The 18,378-nt window shown below is 40.2% G+C and overlaps 1 protein-coding gene and 1 long non-coding RNA gene across 7 annotated transcripts; both read left to right on the top strand.

Moving 5' to 3' along the window:
• Positions 1-39: 39 nt before the first annotated feature.
• LOC111268508 (uncharacterized) lies at positions 40-7,854 on the top strand. 6 transcript variants are annotated; one of them, XM_022847529.2, is made up of 6 exons: positions 40-466; positions 2,241-3,604; positions 3,831-4,505; positions 4,908-5,177; positions 5,588-6,054; positions 6,279-7,854. In XM_022847529.2, the coding sequence occupies exons 2-6, from the start codon at positions 2,242-2,244 to the stop codon at positions 6,897-6,899; spliced, it is 3,396 nt and encodes a 1,131-aa protein (XP_022703264.1). In that variant the 5' UTR covers positions 40-466; position 2,241; the 3' UTR covers positions 6,900-7,854. The 6 variants fall into 6 exon arrangements, with proteins under 6 accessions (XP_022703264.1, XP_022703260.1, XP_022703261.1 ...); XM_022847525.2 differs by lacking the exon at positions 40-466 and adding an exon at positions 959-1,632 and having other exon boundaries at positions 4,914-5,177; XM_022847526.2 differs by lacking the exon at positions 40-466 and adding an exon at positions 961-1,632 and having other exon boundaries at positions 3,840-4,505.
• An 8,273-nt stretch (positions 7,855-16,127) lies between these two features.
• On the top strand, positions 16,128-17,613 carry LOC147752371 (uncharacterized). The gene is made up of 2 exons (XR_015314249.1): positions 16,128-17,166; positions 17,425-17,613. It is a non-coding gene; the product is annotated as an uncharacterized LOC147752371 (long non-coding RNA).
• The last annotated feature ends 765 nt before the right edge of the window (positions 17,614-18,378 follow it).

The following is an 18,378-nucleotide window of genomic DNA, read 5'->3' as shown; positions in this document are numbered from 1 at the left end:
ATAGATACCTTTAGGAGAGGAGATTACATAGAAGTTTCGCTTTTAAAATTTTTACTCTTCTTCGTCTAGCCTTTCTCCATTGAAGGATCCGCCCCCTGAACATCTCGATAACCTAATGGGAAAGTCATGATAACCAAAATACTATAAGGAGTTTAAGACACCACCGCTATCGTCCTGATAACATCGATCATGCGATACAAAGTTGATATGCCGGCAATTACCGAACCTTCTATGAAGAGCGCTAAACGCCTATTGTCGCTTGCAACACCAGTGCTATACAACGCCACTCTGAAATGAAGATTTGACAAAAATATTTTTTCAATAAATCAGTGTTTGTGGTATGGTATTGTGACGTAAACAGGATTTAGAATGTAATCTGCCATTAATTGGATAATGTCTGTTTAACTGTTTAGAAGTACTTCGTTAAACGCATCTGGTGTCATGAGCGGTCAGCTGGGTCAGTAAGGTAAGCCCCTTGGCCCAGTGTGCTGTAGTAGTGCTTGTATGTTACGATTGGCTCTGCATGTATTTTCTGAGCGGGCAATCTTCGAACGAATTTATAACGAGGCTCACCTCTAAACAGTAACTAGGTGCTAGAATAAGTGATGTAATATAATTAAGAAATGATCATGCACTTTGATCGAGTTTAGGCAGTTGCTATTGTCCGATAATAGACAGCTTAATATATTGCTGCGAAAGAAATTATCGTCAATGGTCATATGAGATGCACCCATGAAGGCTTCCAATTTAAAGCGCAATATGGAAAAGGACGAGAGAGGAAAATCCAATTTAAATGAAAAAACCTGAAATAACAAACAGATGATTCAATTACTGATGTTAGAAGCTGAATGGAGGCAAATGCTTAATTTGTATTAACGCAAGATGCTTACGCGTTATTAAGCAAATTTATATGGATCGTGACTACGTTTTGTGTGGCAATCAGACGGAGTTTTTTTTAGCCAGATCATCATACAATTATATGCAGTAGTGGCTAGAACTTATTAAATTAGGCTGTGTCTTATTTTTGTCTTGCTGCCCGTTCTTTACGTTTAATAGTGAATCATGCTACACATGATAATAATAGCAGTAACAACAATATGCAGGTGATAAGTAAACTTCGTGAAATTTATTTGTTAATTCATTTGAAATTGTACATTGAATTGCTTATAGGGAGATGGCAGACTTCTAAAAATTTTTTTAATTTGCGCATGTTGTTTGTATACAATGGCTTCCGCGCAGCTCGGAACCTGGACCATCATCGTATTACTAAGTTTAGCAGATAAACACGTTATCCACTGCGCTATTGCGGGGATTGGTTAGGAGGATGAGGCCCCCAGAATCGAACAAAAATTTATAGTAGTAGTTAGAGTATAGCCTATTTACCCTTTAAATAAATTTAATAAGTTTCTGACTTCGTTTTTCTAAAAAAAACTTGTTAATGAAAGGGTATTCTCAAAAACGTATTTAATATTATAGTTATATATATATATATATATATATATATATAGTTAACCGAATTTAGCCCTCTAGCTTGCCTTTTAGTTTCTTTCAAAATCAATTTAATTAAGGTCAAATGAAGGTCAACTATAGGCGTGCTTTCCGCAGGAGAGACCTATTCTTGTCACATAAAAGGTACATTACTTAGTTTACTAAGCTACTTCAATTTTATTAAGTAATAGTTATTCTTTAATAAAAAGCTTGCTGTTGAAGAATTATGGATACAGTAGTATCAGTGCGCTGCAGACACAAAATGTGTATAATCCTGCATGTCTTGCTTGTCTTGGATACGAAAGCGGGTTGCCAGAAATCTATTAGGCTGTTAAGGAAGTTTTGCTCGCTTTTACTAATGGCTCCGATCTTCAATTTTTTCCTTACGATAACGAAACATTAAATACAGTAGAAAACTCAAATTTTCTTTACAAGGATACCCGCATTTATTTATTTGGATATGAAAGTGTTCCCTTGAAAATAGAAATTTTTCGACACTTCTTATTTGTCTTATATAGCATGATTTGACATGGATGAGGTTGAAAGAAACAACATTAGTAAAGAAACTACAATTATTTCAATTTAGATTGTAGAATGAAACCGAAAGTTGGAGAAGAACTATGTACAAGCGATATATTTTCGCCGAAAAGGAAAGTGATTAATGACTAAGACTCGAAATATCTTCTAGTATGTACCCTTAAATCTAGCTCGTTAATGTCCTTTAATCCCTTTAACAAATATCTATTTTTCAGAATGTCTTCGGAACGAATAAATGAAATGTCAGGGTCACTGGCGAAAGGCTTCTCTGATATAGGACTTCCGGCCACACACATAGCCGATATCGGCTATACAACTGACGTCGACAAGGGCCGGTCCACAGGGATGTCACAGACTATGGAGTATCGAGGTCAGAACTTTAACTTCCAGTTTGCCTCCGGTGTAGGTCAAACAGGAACAGTTGTTCAGGACGTGAGTAGCGTGGTTCAGGAACCCGGGCTATTCGAGCAAAGCGGACAGTTTGAGGGTCAACTGTTCCCAACCCATGCCGATGATAAAAATGGCGAGTTTCAGTTTACGACCCAACAGTTTGTGCCAGAATTTACACCTGGTCAAGGGCTGGAATTTATTGAGAGGAGTTCAGGAGGCGTCAAACGTGCCCATCTAAAGGCAGTGGATAGTGGACAGCATCAAACAAGCAACGTCATTATCTATATGCCAAGCGACGTTCAAATCTGTGGTCAAAGCTATACGTCAGCAGCCGTAAATGGGGACACCTTCGCACGACAAGGGTTTTGCAGGGATACCACGCAGATTGTAAACTTGGTAGGCAATCTTACTGATATTAAGTCTACCGCGATATGTGAAATTTCTAATCAAAGAACTAGCCCTGAGAAAATAAAGGACGCGTCAGGGACCCTAAGCGAACATGAGACGGTTAAAGTGGGAACCGCTACTATGGAAGAAGTGTCAACGATGTCTACAGAGGACTTCTTGCGGGAGAATACGACACCAGAAGCGCAAGAGACAGCCAAAGATGAGTTAAAATTTTTGAAAGCACCACCAAATTTACGATCCCTTACATCGTTCCCACGTCTCAACCCTGTTCTTAGGCAAAGGCTCAAAAAGGATGCGAATTCACGTCATGAAAAGACTCTGACGTCTGCGCTCTCAACACTTTTCTTTGATGAGCGTTCGTCGTTGTATCAACAAGAACTCGTTGAGTTACTGAAGCCCTTGGTGAGGATGCTAGAGCTCCTCGAGGCCTCCCCAATTGACGCAGAATCAATGCGACGAATGCTTGGTTCTGTGGTGGCGTTGGTGGCCTCACTTCAGGAAATCATTGTTGCAGATAGGCGGAAAAGTGTCATGATCCATTACGGGTTCGAGGACAGTTTACAGTGCAAGGAAGAGCAAGATATCGAGCTATTTGGTAAAGACTTTCTCCTGGGAAACGGATTTACCCAGCGAAAGTGTACGACAAAGGATGCAAAGAAAGACTCAAAGCGAAAATCACCTATTCCCCAGGATTCACCATTGCAAGCGGCAGTTTCTCCTGTAAAACGAAAATATAAAGAAAACGCTGTGATGAAAAAAAGTAACGTTCAGTCAGATAGCGGTAAAAGATAAAATTTAATTATTTTTAAGATATTACATACAGTCAAGCATTTTGTGGATTAAAGTATACTACCGGGTGGAAAACAGCTTAAAACCATATCGTATCAAGAGTCATAAAAATTTTGTTAATTTCCAAAAAAATTCCCTTAACAAATTGTAACATTGAAATGTGGCCTACCTATTCTATCAATGACGATATCGATTCATAGTTTTTAAGCAACTTTTAGATATTGCAGACGGAGATGAAATAGCACAGATTATCATTTTGGACGATTTGGCTGATGATGAAAGTCATCAGGGCACAGAAAAGCCAACTGCCAAACTGGGATTGCCGCAAGTTCCAGGAACAGAAATGCAGTCAACGCTTTCAGTTCCAACTAATGTCTCCGAAGTAGCCGAAAGCGACTTTTCACAACAGTGCGAACAGCAGCAGCAAAGTGTCATTATTTCAAAGGGGCAGCCTCGAGCTGGGCGTCAAAAATTTTCCCGGCTTGGTCAACGACAAAAAGATAAACGAGTTGGCTGGCCAAAAAAGAACAAAGCTATCACAACAGGCAGCAATAAGCAGCAGACGTTCGTTCCTGGGATAATAACCCCCGTAGCATCTGTAATTACCGCTGCAGAGTCGATGGGAGGTGATGGAGCTGTGGAGCTTGGGCAGGTATCGTCTAAGTCGTGTAATCCAAGCGAAGTTATTGCGATGACTGTGACTTCTTTACCAGCATCAACAGCGGAGTCCGTTCTCCGCAATGAACAAGAAGATCAAAAGGCTACTGCAGAAGCCTTGAATATCAATGCCACGAAACAGTTTGATGCGACTGTCTCATTAGCTGACCCGACGGCACCTGCAATTCAAGTCTATCGATCATCAGTCCGAAGCGGCGCCGGTGGCAAGCGTAGAGGTACGAGCAGAACTTCCTCCTTAATGCATTTAATGTCTTCCTATCGGTTTAATAATGTTGCAGGATATGTGATATTAGGAAGGAAGTAGAGCCTCAAATTCTCCATTGATGGTGGAATCGTGGCCAACATTTAATACGCTTCTATCGATTCATTCGGCTATTTATAATTTTTGACAAGGTCACATATAAGCTTCATCATAGAAAATCTACACTTATGTGTAATAAAAGCTTTCGTCAAAGATCGATTATTGTGACCGGGCATGGTAGGAATAGGTATACAGGAATTATCGGTCAATTTTATACTAAACTTTATAGGCATTCGTTAGTTAAGGTAACATTCTAAGGACCGAAGTACGTCGATTAAACCTTCTTTCTTTTTCTTTGCTGTGTTTTTTGACGAAGCTTTAGAGAGTGCCGCAGCGAAATGTTCATTCTGTGCGGAGTCATTCTCGAAGCGCCTCCAGTTAGCCCAGCATTTGAAGCAGACGCATTCGGATCAACTGCCCGAGTGTGAAATTTGCAATCGACGTTTCGCATTTGAGGCAACCCTGCATCAACATCGCGAGGAAAAACATCCTGGTAACGGCCCAACTCAACGACACGACTGCGAACACTGTGCGAAGAGCTTTCCAGATAAAGATCGACTTCAGGCTCACCTCTTCATCCACACACGTTAGTTCGGGATCAATATAGGTTTTCAATCGTGCCGTCTATATGTAAAGTTAAAGTTACGAGATTGAAGCTGACCCTGTAACGTCATATAGCGTCGAAGGTGTAATAACATAGAAAAAAGCATTGGAAAGAGTTCACGTCAAAGCGGACATAGCCAAGATATGCTCAAAATTTAAGAAAAACGGTTATCTGGTTTAACGAAACGCTCGTTAGTTCTAAAGGGTTTGGGTCTATGATGAAATAATTAATCGAACACCCTAACAACTCCAACCTTTTAATCACTTGCATTGAATACATATGACCGCTTTTTATTCTTTAACTAACTGTAATACTCTAAACCACCCCGGTTTTTAATTCCGCATTCATCCTTTGTTTAAATATTATATGTGTGTTCATGCGCAAAATTACAGGAACAAAACAATTTGAGTGCCATATCTGTTCGCGACGCTGCCTGACCAAGGCTCATCTTGATCAGCATATGGCCGCCCATGACCGGGGCGAAGAACGATTTTATTGTGAGCGATGCGATAAACCGTTCGCCAAGAAGACCAACTATAAGCACCATTTGCGACTTCATTCTGGCGAGAAGAATTTTGAATGCGAACTTTGCCATAAGCGTTTCGCAACGCGTCAATATTTACATATTCACCTGCGCTCGCATTCAGCTGAAAAACCTTTCACCTGCGATATTTGCGGCCGAGGCTTCCAGTTCCAACATGTTCTGGTTGACCATGTTCGAACACACACGGGCGAAACACCGTTCGTCTGTGAGGTATGTGGTATAAGCTTCAAGGTGAAACGCACACTGAAGAGACATATGAAAACCCACGGAGACGAAAGGCCATACGCTTGCCATATCTGCCAGCGAAGATTTAAGGTGGGCCATGTTGATTTGTTTTGGTCTCGACTAATCTGTCTACAAAATGATTTAAACTTTGACATAAATTATAAAATTAGGATGTGTATTGTGTTATTTTGAGCTGCTTACGTGTTTTTTTCTACTGTTGTGCCGTTCCGTGTCAATTCAAATCGAACTTATGTTTCAAATTGTATACTTTTTCCCACTTTCTAATCGTAACTCCTCTGCTTCATTTAATCAAGGTAAAGGCAACTTTGCGCGAGCACATGAAGACTCACAGTAACGAGAAGCCCTACCAGTGCCATGAGTGTGGGTTAGCTTACAAACGGAACGTGGAATTGCGGAAACATGCCTGCCCCGCCAGACAACAACAACAGCAACAGCAGCAGCAGCAGCAGCAGCAGCAGCAGCAACAGCAGCAGCAGCAGGCCCTAACTGTAGCATCAACTTCAGCGCCGTCTAGTGTAGTAACCCGCTTACCGACAATTATTCAGCTGGCAGTACCGGGTCAGTCGTCGGCCTTGGCTGGAACCGTAACTTCAGCCGGCATTCCAACAGAATCCGTAGTCGCCACATCGAGCTTAGAAGATGCGGGTCTCTTGGTAACCGGAAACTCTAATGATGGCCGGGTACAAGTACAAACTGAAGAGGTTGCTGAAGCTGGTGGATCGACTAACGATGGCCACCCAGCGACGGCCTCTGCAACGACCCTGCCATCGTTACAGACCGTAATTCCAGTAGGCACTGTTCAGCCGGGTTCGGATGGGACAACGGCTACAATTATACTACAGCCAATGAGCGCTGTTGGAGCTACGGCGGCCGCTGGGGCAAATTTTGCTGGAATTCACTTCATCAACCTCTAGTGGGCATATCAACCGATATAGATCAATGAAAACAAATTCTGATAATGTGACATTATGATATCCTTGTATAACATACTTTTTTTTTTTTTTCATAAAATCATGTGAACTCTATGAGCCAATTGTCAATGACACACACTGATAGAGCGCGACTCTGAATTAATAATGCCGTTAACGTGTAGCTGTACTGCTTTTCATTTAAATAAAATGTGGCCAAACGCTTAAATTTCAAGTGAACAGAAATAGGAAGCGACGATTGAAGCATAACCTAACAGAGGGCGGTGCTCTTGGTTCTACTTCACGGCCTTTTTTATATTTTTTTTTGTGGGTAAAGAAACCATCTTATCGGATCAAATAAGGAATGACTTCTAATTATTTAGGGGCAGCATTGCACTTTTGAATGATGGGTGGCAATGATTTGGGGAAATGCCGAGTATTTTACCGACCGAAAATTTGTATTCAATCAAATGTACACATATATATAGAATATATATTCGTGGTTTGGGTCACCACGGATAGCTCATACGGATGTATTTGGACCTCAGCTGACTCTTTTGTCATTTAGAAATAATATATAATAGGAATAATAAGTAAGATTAGAATTTTAGAATAGAAGATTAGAACGATAACTGTTAAAATGAGGACAGAATTGCTACTATTTGATCAAATACTAAAAATAGGTAAGAAAAAATTATTTCGTTGTGCAGCTCGTCGAAGTTACTTTATATTGTATTATATGCGGAACTCAAACTTACGATTGGAGCTTACCTCAGCAGTTAATTTTTCATCATCGTGTGTAATTGGCTTGATTGTTGTTGAAAGTGCACGCTTTGTACTTCGACTGAGCCCTTATGGCGGTAGAAGAACGAACTCTCGTCGTAACAATACCGGATAATGACTATAGTCGATTTTTGTGAATAAATATTGTTTGTGGGAGATGTTCTTAGAAAAAAAGACTTTTTACTAATACAGTATATTATCATGGCATGATAACCTGAGACTTCCCGCAAAAATTAAATATGAGCCTGTTTGCTGATTTCCACATCTGAAGAAAACGACATTGTCAGCACTCCTTAACTTTAAATGGAATGAGACACTGCACACGTTTAGTCTTCTCCTTGGCGGCAAATTCATAAGGGGCGATGCTAGCCACCAAGAAGCAATCAACAGCGATAGGAGTTGTTGATTTCTAAAGCGAAAGACTGTCAGTAGCAGAAACATTTCAAAATTGGACACGATTTTTACGATATTTGGACACGAGTTAACTAGAGTCATTGAAAATGATTCAATTTACGGAATTGAATATAGTTGTGTTCTTCTACATCTATTAGTGTTTCCAAGGCGTACAGGGCTTCCGTGGACTGACGAGCTTCAGAAGCGGCGGTCTTCAGATCGACACGACGTTTCTCATCAAAAGCTTTTACAACAGCTTGTTTCGCACAACGTTAATAGACAGCTAATTTATCGTACTGTATTACATATAATGCTTACTGGTCGTTAACACTGTGAGATAATTAGTAATTTCTTCCGATTTGACTTATCTCTTGGAAGAACCTCACAATGCGAAAATATTTCAACTTTTGGAGTATTGAAAAACTGCTCTGCTGATGTTCTAGCGTGGATGACATGTGCGGGGGCTCTCTCACGGCGAGAACACCCGCACCGGCTGTCGAGATCGTCGACATTCTGGCGGATATTCATTGATTGTATTAATTGTGACAGGTCACATACGACCAACGACGACACCTGGCTAAAACGACAGAGAGTGACTACGCTTTGCGTATTGCAACTGTTGCTATTACCATATTAGAGCTTGCCTTACTCGTCGCGCGCCCGTTAATGAGAATCGGTCGATGGTCTGGCAACGCTACGCAAAGCACCAGAGAAGTGAATATATACTTAAACGGCGTTTAGTCCTCGAGTGCGTCCTTGCGACGCCGTGGCCTCATTGTACCAGGTTGTAGTTGGTCTGAAAACCAAGACTCAACGTTCAGACAAGATTGTTCATAGTAAATATATGCATATAGGGGGATAACCTTAAGGCTACGCAGGAAGCGGTACTTTCAGAGAGCTGAGGTGTTCTGCGAGGGTGCTTTAAAGCCACACGATAGGCCATCATTTCCCTCTAAGGAAGCGCGTTAGTGGATCGCAGTAACGATGCTATTCTAGTATTATATGTTATCGAGAAACATGGAGCTCCAGTGCTTCCCCTTGGGATCTTTGACACTCCGGGTATAAAACACCTCATTTATTCGGACCAGCTCGCTATTATAACAGTTGGAGGAATGTGCTGTTGACCCTCATTCGCTAGAACCTGCCAAATACACTTCAAGTTGATTGGGGTTTTGTTTTGTCATCAAATACGACGGGCATACTCAATATTTGATAAACGAAGAATGGTAATTGTTTAAATACGGTATCGAATTTCTAGCGCCCAAGTGCAGCTGCGTCCTGTACAAGGTAAGGCCTGATAGGTACCGTATGCCCGACTCCGTTCGGTGTCTAGGCTCGCTTTAGCGAAGCTTTCGGGCTGGCCTCCGGAGTGAAGACAGCGTCAGCTTCAACGATACCGTTGCTGCCTTTATCATCTACTAACTCCCGTATCCTGATTTACAGATTTAGCAGAACCATCTTGTTTCCACAACATCTACACGTTCTCGTCAAGTTGCCACGTTTAGATCCTTTTGCAGCAGTTTGAAATGGTATATATCTATAACGACCCAATTATATGCCTGGCTTTTACCGGTTGTACCCGCCTTTTGTTCGCAAAGGCCTTATGCAGTACTCCAACTTAGCGTTGCAAAACTTCAAGCTGTTGAGTGAATTTTTCACGAGGGTCAAGCGTAAGCCGAGTGTTGCAGGATTCAATTTAGCCTGGAACTAAGTTCAGGTTTACCGAACCACATCTTGTGCCTGACGTTAGACCAGACTCTAAGCACTACATTAAATGTGCAGGGTGTTGTAGGGATGATTATTTCGACTGACCTCCGACTACTTGTTGGTAGTCAGGTAACATGGGAAAGCCATCATTATGATAACTTACATACAGGAATTACGCCTGCCATTTTTGATTGGTATCATTAACTAACGGTTACAGCAGGAATTTAACCCCCTTATGGTAGGACGTTACGTTTTGATTATAGGAAACTAGCAATTCGATCAAGTATTTTCTCGTTTGATGTTAGACATATATGAGTATATCATCTAAGTTGGCCGCGATCATCGCAAAGCCGAATAGTTACACATTACAATATAGTTACGACCCCATAGTATGCAATACACAAGTATTTAGTAGTCCGGCAAGAATCTTCGCGTCATGTATTTCCGCCCACTTGGAAAGTTGTCGGATTTCGTTCCCGAGCGTTAACGAACGAGAATGGCGACATCCCATCGTACGTCGCTGAAGACCAAATATTTAAAGCCAATTCATTGGGCCTATTGTGCGCCGGCCTATTATAGCCCTATGATTACTTACTTCGGTATTTATTGCTAAGTTGCTTTAAAGTATCAGTTATAGTAATTTGCTACAACTGTAGTTGCCGGCAAATCAGAAAGTGATGCAAGGACGCGCCTTGCGTCGATCGTTGACGAATAGGTACTCGAGATATCTGGAAGAATCAGCAGGTTAAGGTGAAACTACTCGAATAGTAGAGTCCCTGTGTGTGAATACAATAGGTCAAGCGTGTTGGCAAGTGGTATTTGATGCTCTATGCGTTAACTATAAGCAACTAGATGCGTCCGAGATTCAGTTGTCCATTTCCGTATATTTCTATGTAGCTTTCCTTCTGGTAAATTATGTTTCCTTGGATCAATGTGATGACTTTAGATTCTTCTGCAACAATTTCGCCCGATAAATTTTTCGTGGTTTGCCTATTTCATGATTTTTGGATACAAACGGATGCTGTAAATATTGTGCTATGTTCCGTTCAACGTGCTTGTCGCATTGATACGTTTCAACTTAGTGCATTCTTTCTTCCAATACGGACTGCTTCCATAGCAAGTGTAGCTTCGACTGTAGCGTTGCTTAAGGAAATGTCGATAGTTTTTGTTTCTTTATTGGCCCATGAAAAAACGCTCAGAGCGAATGACATACGTTCATCCAAGCGCTGCTCTGTTTTGATAACGATAGAGATTTCCCTAATTGTTTTATATACAAAATGAAGTAAATACTATTAATATTCGTACTAATATGTCACAGTATTTTGCTGTTTATGGATACTGCTGAGCGATTATCGCTAAATATTGAAACATCCATCTATATACGTGACACAACTCAGATGAGGAGATATTGAATCAAAATGAATTGATCTATATTTGCTATTCTGACGAAATTTTTTACGGTGGCATCGTTGTTCAGCAAACTTTGAGGCGGGTCACATGTGTCAGCTACGTAGCCGCTCAGACATCCGCAATTGGCAACGATCTATTATTGTGTTTGTATGGTTCAGTCAGTGAGCGCGTATGGTGATCATGAATAGTTACGTCTCCTAGTATAGTGGTTTTCTAGTATAGTCTTCAGTGCATCAAGTACGATCCTCTTCTATTGTGCCCTAAAACAAGAGAATTTCTCCACTTTCTATGCGTAAATTATCAATGCTACTACTGTGAAAAATATAATTATTGTATCTTTGAGGATAGTGAGGTTTTGATAGAGTCGGATGGGCTAGCACTTAATCTGCCCGTGCAGTTTTCTTCACCGGCGCATGGCAACACGGTGTCTGGCCAAAAACGATTTTACAAAGAACGCGAGTCATTAACTCGCTCTTGACCTTACTTGTCGGCGAACTCATTTGGACCTAATCGTGTGTGGACCTAAAAAATAACAGGGCAATTCGAAGATCACTAATTGTGGCTTTTCGATAGTTACGCTTATCCGAGACACGCTTGAATGTACTATAGACATAAACGCGTGTAAAAACCTAGAGCTAGTCTGAGACTGTGCAGTTTGACAGAAGCGTGCACTGAATTCTGAGTATGATGTTCTTTAGCGCTGTATGAAAAATCCCAGTGCTTCCAAGCGTAATAGAATAGTGGAATAATGTGCAAATAATCTTCTTGGATTGAAACAACGTATTCAGAATGATGCTCCATTGAATAATTGATCAGCGAGACGTAAGTGTGCGCCTTGAAGTTACTTAAGAGTATGCCGAATAGTGAAGAACACCAAGAGAGCTCCTTGTTATTGTGTTACAAACACTGTTGTTATTACGTCGCGCGAATAAGGAAATCCTGCATTGGTTAAAGGATACTCTCCTGCTCAACGTGTTTACCTTTACTTTAGTGGCTGTTGCACGCGGGTAGGTGTTTCATAGCTGAAAGCGTCTAGTACATGCTAACGATTCAAAAACGCACGCTCAGCCTACTGAGCAGCAGGAAGAGGAGAAGAACCCTGTGAAGAAAAACCTTACCTAGGTTCTGCTAAGCTTGGCATTGTCTATGAACGCGTATAATTGGCTTCAACTTACGGTTGAGAATAGTAGATATACATGGGTATTGCTTGTTAGACAAATAAGAATTGTTAGAAAAAACAATGGATGATGTATCATAGACTTGATACAAGGCTCTCTATTGCTACCAGTTTTGTAGTCGTTAAGATATATTCGATGAACACACTGCGGAGAGTGATGTACACAATTTAAGTCGCCTTACACAAAGATTACTAGTACGGCTTAGGGGCAAGGTCAGATATTTTAAACCACAGAACATATGCAAATTGGTGAAGCCTTTTCTGCGTGTTTCTCAATAACTTTAATATGAACCTTATTATTAAAAACTATCTAAAAAAGGACAAGAGATCTGATAAGACTTTGCTATCATCACGATGCGTATGTATGGAATAAAAGATGTGTGTGAACTGCTGATGTCTGCTACATCTCTCGATCTTATTGTTTTAACATATTGCGGAAGCCAGCAACTCAGCGGCTTCAATAAAAGATTATACCTATTAGAGAGATTTAGCTACACGTTTTCTCATCTCAATTTTTGATACAATTTGCTTACCTAATTCTTACGTTCAGGTCGTCCGGGAGTATGTTTTATCCTAACCCTAATCTACTAATTTAGCAATACCCAAATATTCCGAGCTATACGTCACTCCCCGATGCCTGACTTCGGGCATGAAGCGAAGTGTGTATATGTCCGGATTAGAATCCAGACCGATACATGTTTCTAAGATTAGCAGTCTAATGTCAACCGGTGAGCTATCACCGGGGTTAATATTGCATATATGTAAATAGGATTGTAAAATAGTTATGTATGATTAACATTTCTATATTGTGAAAAGGTTATGAAGTATTGCGGATCAAAGATTTATAATGGCTGAAGTTTAGTTGTGGTACCTATTTCAAATCCGTGAGACTGTTACAATGTATGGCACCTCATTTCTGAAAGCTTCTATTTTTTTTAAATTCACCCAAGTGAACTAAGACAAAGTGACGTAAATTGACACATACGACTTCGATAACGAAGCTTCGAGCACGAGGCGCAATTTCGTATCTTCGTTAGTGTACCATACGCCACCTGTAGGTGTATTTAATGCGGCATCATCTACTCCAAGTACTGCAGCTGAGTTTGTCTTTAATTCAGTTCTTCGGCAAGCTTAAAGTGACAGAACACAATTATTATTTCTCACATGAAACAAAAAAAACCGTGGAAACACTACAAAGATATGATATACGGTGATCATGAAATGCGTAGACTTTTGTCACTTTATAAACCCATTTATGCAGAACCATTGCAGGACTTTATTAATTTTAGTTCAGAAGTTTGGGCGTCTGGATACGCTCTTATCCATGCAGGCATCGCTCTATCTTTACTCAGCATTCGATTGCAACGGCCAGGTAAAAATGCACGATTGACAGAGTGTTATGTAATACCGTAAGAAATGATATTCAGTGATATTGTGATTATTGTAAAGTTAGCCTCCACAACGGTCTGGATGACGAATTCGAGCAACATCGACGGATTTCTAGAGAGCTTTGTAAGTTAGAACTAATACCGCAGTAGTGCCAGAGCATAGCTCAAGAACAAGAAGGGTCATTGGCGGCAACCCATTTCTTTCTGCCTCTAACTCTATTTCCTCACGAGACTCCTGACCCCGCTGATCATGGGGGCTCTATCGTTACAATAAAAAACCGTCACGTTTTTATGCTGGCGAAGTAGTGGTTTCTTTAGCACATTTTGTTTTTGTTGGCAGCAATATGAACTGAGTAAGTCGACGAATTTACTATAGTTCAGTTTACAAATTAGTTTTTTTTCAAATGTCTATTTCTAATAACGCACCAGATTGAGATTTATTTATTTAAATAACCAATGCGTCTTTTTTTTTAAATAACCATCTCCTGTTTTTCCCAACCATATTATGAAATACATGAAATTTCGCAATTTTTAGCAGTCTGTTATATCGAAAAGCGTCTCATTTAAAAAGTTCATCTAGAAGATAAATTGATTCTTTATTGCAGCACATAAACGAATCCAATGCTAACAGACGTTCTAGTGAGATCGCGCCATTATGAACTATAAACTAGTTAGTGGATGTGTTTACGTTATTACTTTCTCACAGATATTCTCCATCGCAGACGAACGGGGCGAAACAAATCATGTCACTAAAGAGTAAAGGAAAGACCTTTCAATAAAGTTGTACGCCTAAATAAATACCATGTAATACAGCCCGTACTACCTTTTGCTTTGAAGATATGTCGCTAATGAATTTTATTTGCAGCCATCACCTAAACCTATCCTAAAGGTTCCATCATATCAGTGATTTTGAAGTTTATATCGAATTTCGAATATCTGTACGCCGAACGGTGATATTGTACTAATTACGAAATATAAAAGGAACAATCTGTTTCCAATTATCTACATTTTCTTTTTCTGCTCTCTTTAAATAGGTGGTAGAAAAGATTCTCATCCTCCAAGTATAAGAACAAATTCTATTTCTCTTAACGTATTCGATCACCGCCTGCCTGTGCAATACCTTCTACTTTATTACATAGTTTTTACAAACGCAGACTTCAGTATCTAAAGGTTTGAACTAGCGCCATACTTCAAATTTGACATCAGTCTGAGGCGATCGCGAACAATTATATATCAACTGCGTGAAGATGTATCGACTAACTTATTCAAAGGCTATTACATCGAACCTCTTTACGATGTCGATATGGGTATATTTGAACGGCGAGCACAGCATCACCAAAATTACAAAATTTTTTTTTTGCAGCCGTTTTTGCAAGAATTAATAGTATTAAACAGTTGAAATATGTTCTATACTTGATTTCAACATATTGCCCTTTTACCACTTTAGCAGGCGTCGTAATCCCAAAGCCCATAACGCTTCTATATCCTCTCTCAATATTGCAGTCACCGTTTACATCCCTTGTGCCAGCAATTCTCGTGTATTAACGTACAGGCCATTTTATAAATAATCACGGTTGTTTTATCCGGATATTATTATAGTTGGTGCTTTTGACAATATTCCCAAACGACTCTTTGTTGTATAAGCTTAGGTACCCTTCTAACTTTGTCAGTTTGTAGAAAATGGGCGAATTGTCGATTGCTGCGGAAATTTTTAAGCGAGAGTGGCTTAGGAGGTCCGGGAAGACCCGTCTTCATCCTCATATGCAGTTTGTCAAAACTGCGCATGTTCTGTTTCTTGGAAAAATGTTGATTCTACTGCAGATTGAGCATTTCAAGTCACAGAGCAGCCGTCTCGATCATGCTAGCTCATCTGTCCCGGTTATGTTACAGTAACAACGGAGTCGCCTACCTAATTTCGAAACACATGCGGTGGTTTAGTTTCAAAACCAGGCGTAAACAAACCTCGTTTCGTGTTGGAAAGGTTCAGCCGTTTGAAGGTATACATAGTGGCCGTATCGGTCGCAAAACTCAAGACCCCAGACATTACACTACATCGGGAATAAAATATCATGAAAGCCTCATTTAGCTGCTTCTAGCTTTTCAGTTTCGTATCAACACGATGATTTGGTCATTTAATTGATTATGCCTATTTATGTAATTGTTTATATATTATTTGCCTTGTTTGTAAACGTACGTTGTACTAGAGAAGACCTTGTTTTTCAGTTCAGGGATTAAATTCAGGAAGATTAAAAGATATCATTGTATTATTGAGACGTTTTTTTGATGACACCTCAAGCGCCAAGGTGCTGTTGTAAAGAAAACCTTTGACGAGAGTAGCTGGAAGACCTCAGAATATGTAGCTTTGGTTTGAAAATAAGCAAATCAAATGTAGGAACCACTCGTAAAATTCGTCTATGAAACTTCACCTCATTTTCATTTGATTTATTGCAGGCATTTAATTGACGATCCCCCAGCAGTGGGCATCCAGGATTTATTAATATACCTTAAGAACGTGCTTGCATGCCAGATAAACAAAAAATTTCTGTTTTTTCATTTCATGAAACCAATCTATCAGTAAACACATACAGATTGACATTTTGAGAGGACTGATTTAATTTTTATACATTCGCGCTATGCCATCTTCAACCGCGATAAGATTTAATTGGTGAGCCGCACGCAATATATAAATATGAACAATGAAAATTTGAAACTGAAAAGTGGAACAACTTTTGTACCAAGCCAACTGAAAATCATCTCTCATTGGCAGTATCTAAATAGATCCATAGTAGAGGGTTGTGGAATCGCTTCCAAAGACAAAACGAGTGTGAATGAATTAATGGCATATGTTTACCAAAACGACAGGCCTTTCTTATGCTATTCTAAGGGCCTTTCTGCCAGAAGCTCGAACGACTCATACAGAAACCGTCGTCAGGAGTTCGTGAGTCAACTTTTGCATGGCAGCGTATATATATATATGTGTTTTTGTTTTGTACTGCAGTGATCGACAATAATACGGAGGAAAAGTCTACCTAAAACAAGGGCGGAAGAAGCTCCTTACTTTGTTGCGTGCGATGAATCGGCAGACGCCACGTGTCGAGAAAACATGTGTGCTCTACAAGCAACGAAAGCTCCAACACAAAGACTGAGTCAGGTATAAAATGACTATAGCGGTGATAATATAGCTGCCGACCTGAACGTACGGAACAACCCAGGTCAGGTCACAGCAGTTGCTCCTAATCAAACGGGCAATACATTTACCTTGAACAAGTTGTTTCGGAATGTCAAAACAGCGCGATTTGTGTCCAGCTGAACCTATTGTTTCATCAAGAACGAACTCATTACAGTTCAACCTAATCGAGCATTTCGACGTGTATTGCCCAAGTTGGGCAGTAAGTGGTCAGCCGAAAATCAGAGGGTGAATAAACCTATCGAAATCTATTCCCTATCAGTGATAAATAAAGTAAAAAGTGAAATTTCTCAGCACAGCAAAAATCTTTGTTGTGTCACCTTCAAGAGCAACTTTCAATGGGCCTGGGTCCGCCTTAGCTGAGCTGCTGCCGCTGGATGGCTTTGTAATCAGCGATGGGCCTCGTGGGGGCCTGCGGAATCTGAGGGTTGTTTTGGTGACGCGTTGATTTCGTGGATGTTACAATGTTGGGTGGATCTGTTGCAGAAGTCGAGCCACGAGCAGAGTTCCAAGGATGATGATAGCGTCGAGTTCCTACCTGTTGGATGTTCGCTGAAAAGAGAAATGGCCGCTAGTAACAGAGCTGGTCAGTGTTGGTTCGAACTGGATAGCGCATATACGAACGGGGTGCAATATGAATAGACATAAATTGTAAATAAATGTAAGTTGTTACAACACGTCGCGAGGGTGCACCCCAGGAGGGTGTATATAATGTGACCATATGTAAGCATTACACCATTAGTGAGTAAGGGTATAACAGATTTGTACACTTTGTTTATCAAGCATCGAATTAGTACTGGGAACCCAACCCAGTTCAGTTAATTAGAACTGCTAAAGTACTATTACAGCTGCGGTATTTGTCAAAATGCCTTTTTGCTTATTTGGTGTGTCTTAGCGTCTTGAGGTGACCAACTCTGGGTGACGGAAAATTTGATCACGATTAAAGGAAGTAGGCAATTTGAATATATTAGATTAAATAACAAAGCGGTTTTTCTAGTGTTTTTTTTCTTACTGAATAGAAAACGTCACTTCTCTCATAATCACTAGTAACGTTATGTAAATTTCCTTGTGGTTCCATTTTACCAAATAATTTATGCTGTATTGCTAGAAAGTAGCAAGCTTCGTTTTGTGGAAGCGCCCTAACCTGGTGTCGAGTTGTTGATCCGTCTCGAAAACGAAAGTAACTGCCTAGTTTGCTGCCTTTTTTTCATCTCTCAACAAATCCAAAGGAGCCTTTTCGGCAGAAATTTTCAAGTTCAGGGTTGAGAAACTCATCTAACCAGCTTTTGAGATACCCTTCACCTTTATGTGTGATTCCTAATTTCATTTGCCAATAAAGAAAAAGGTGAAAATCTGTCGAAGAAAAGTCTGAAAAATATGGCAGGTGCAGCAAAAGTTCCTATTCAATGTCTAGGGGAGCTCCCGTGACGATGTATGCTG

This window comes from Varroa jacobsoni, unplaced genomic scaffold, assembly GCF_002532875.2.
Source record: "Varroa jacobsoni isolate VJ856 unplaced genomic scaffold, vjacob_1.0 scaffold_1295, whole genome shotgun sequence".
In the NCBI taxonomy this organism is placed as follows: Eukaryota; Metazoa; Arthropoda; class Arachnida; order Mesostigmata; family Varroidae; genus Varroa; species Varroa jacobsoni.
Note: the sequence above shows the minus strand (reverse complement) of the source record. Positions and strands in the feature narration are given on the sequence as shown.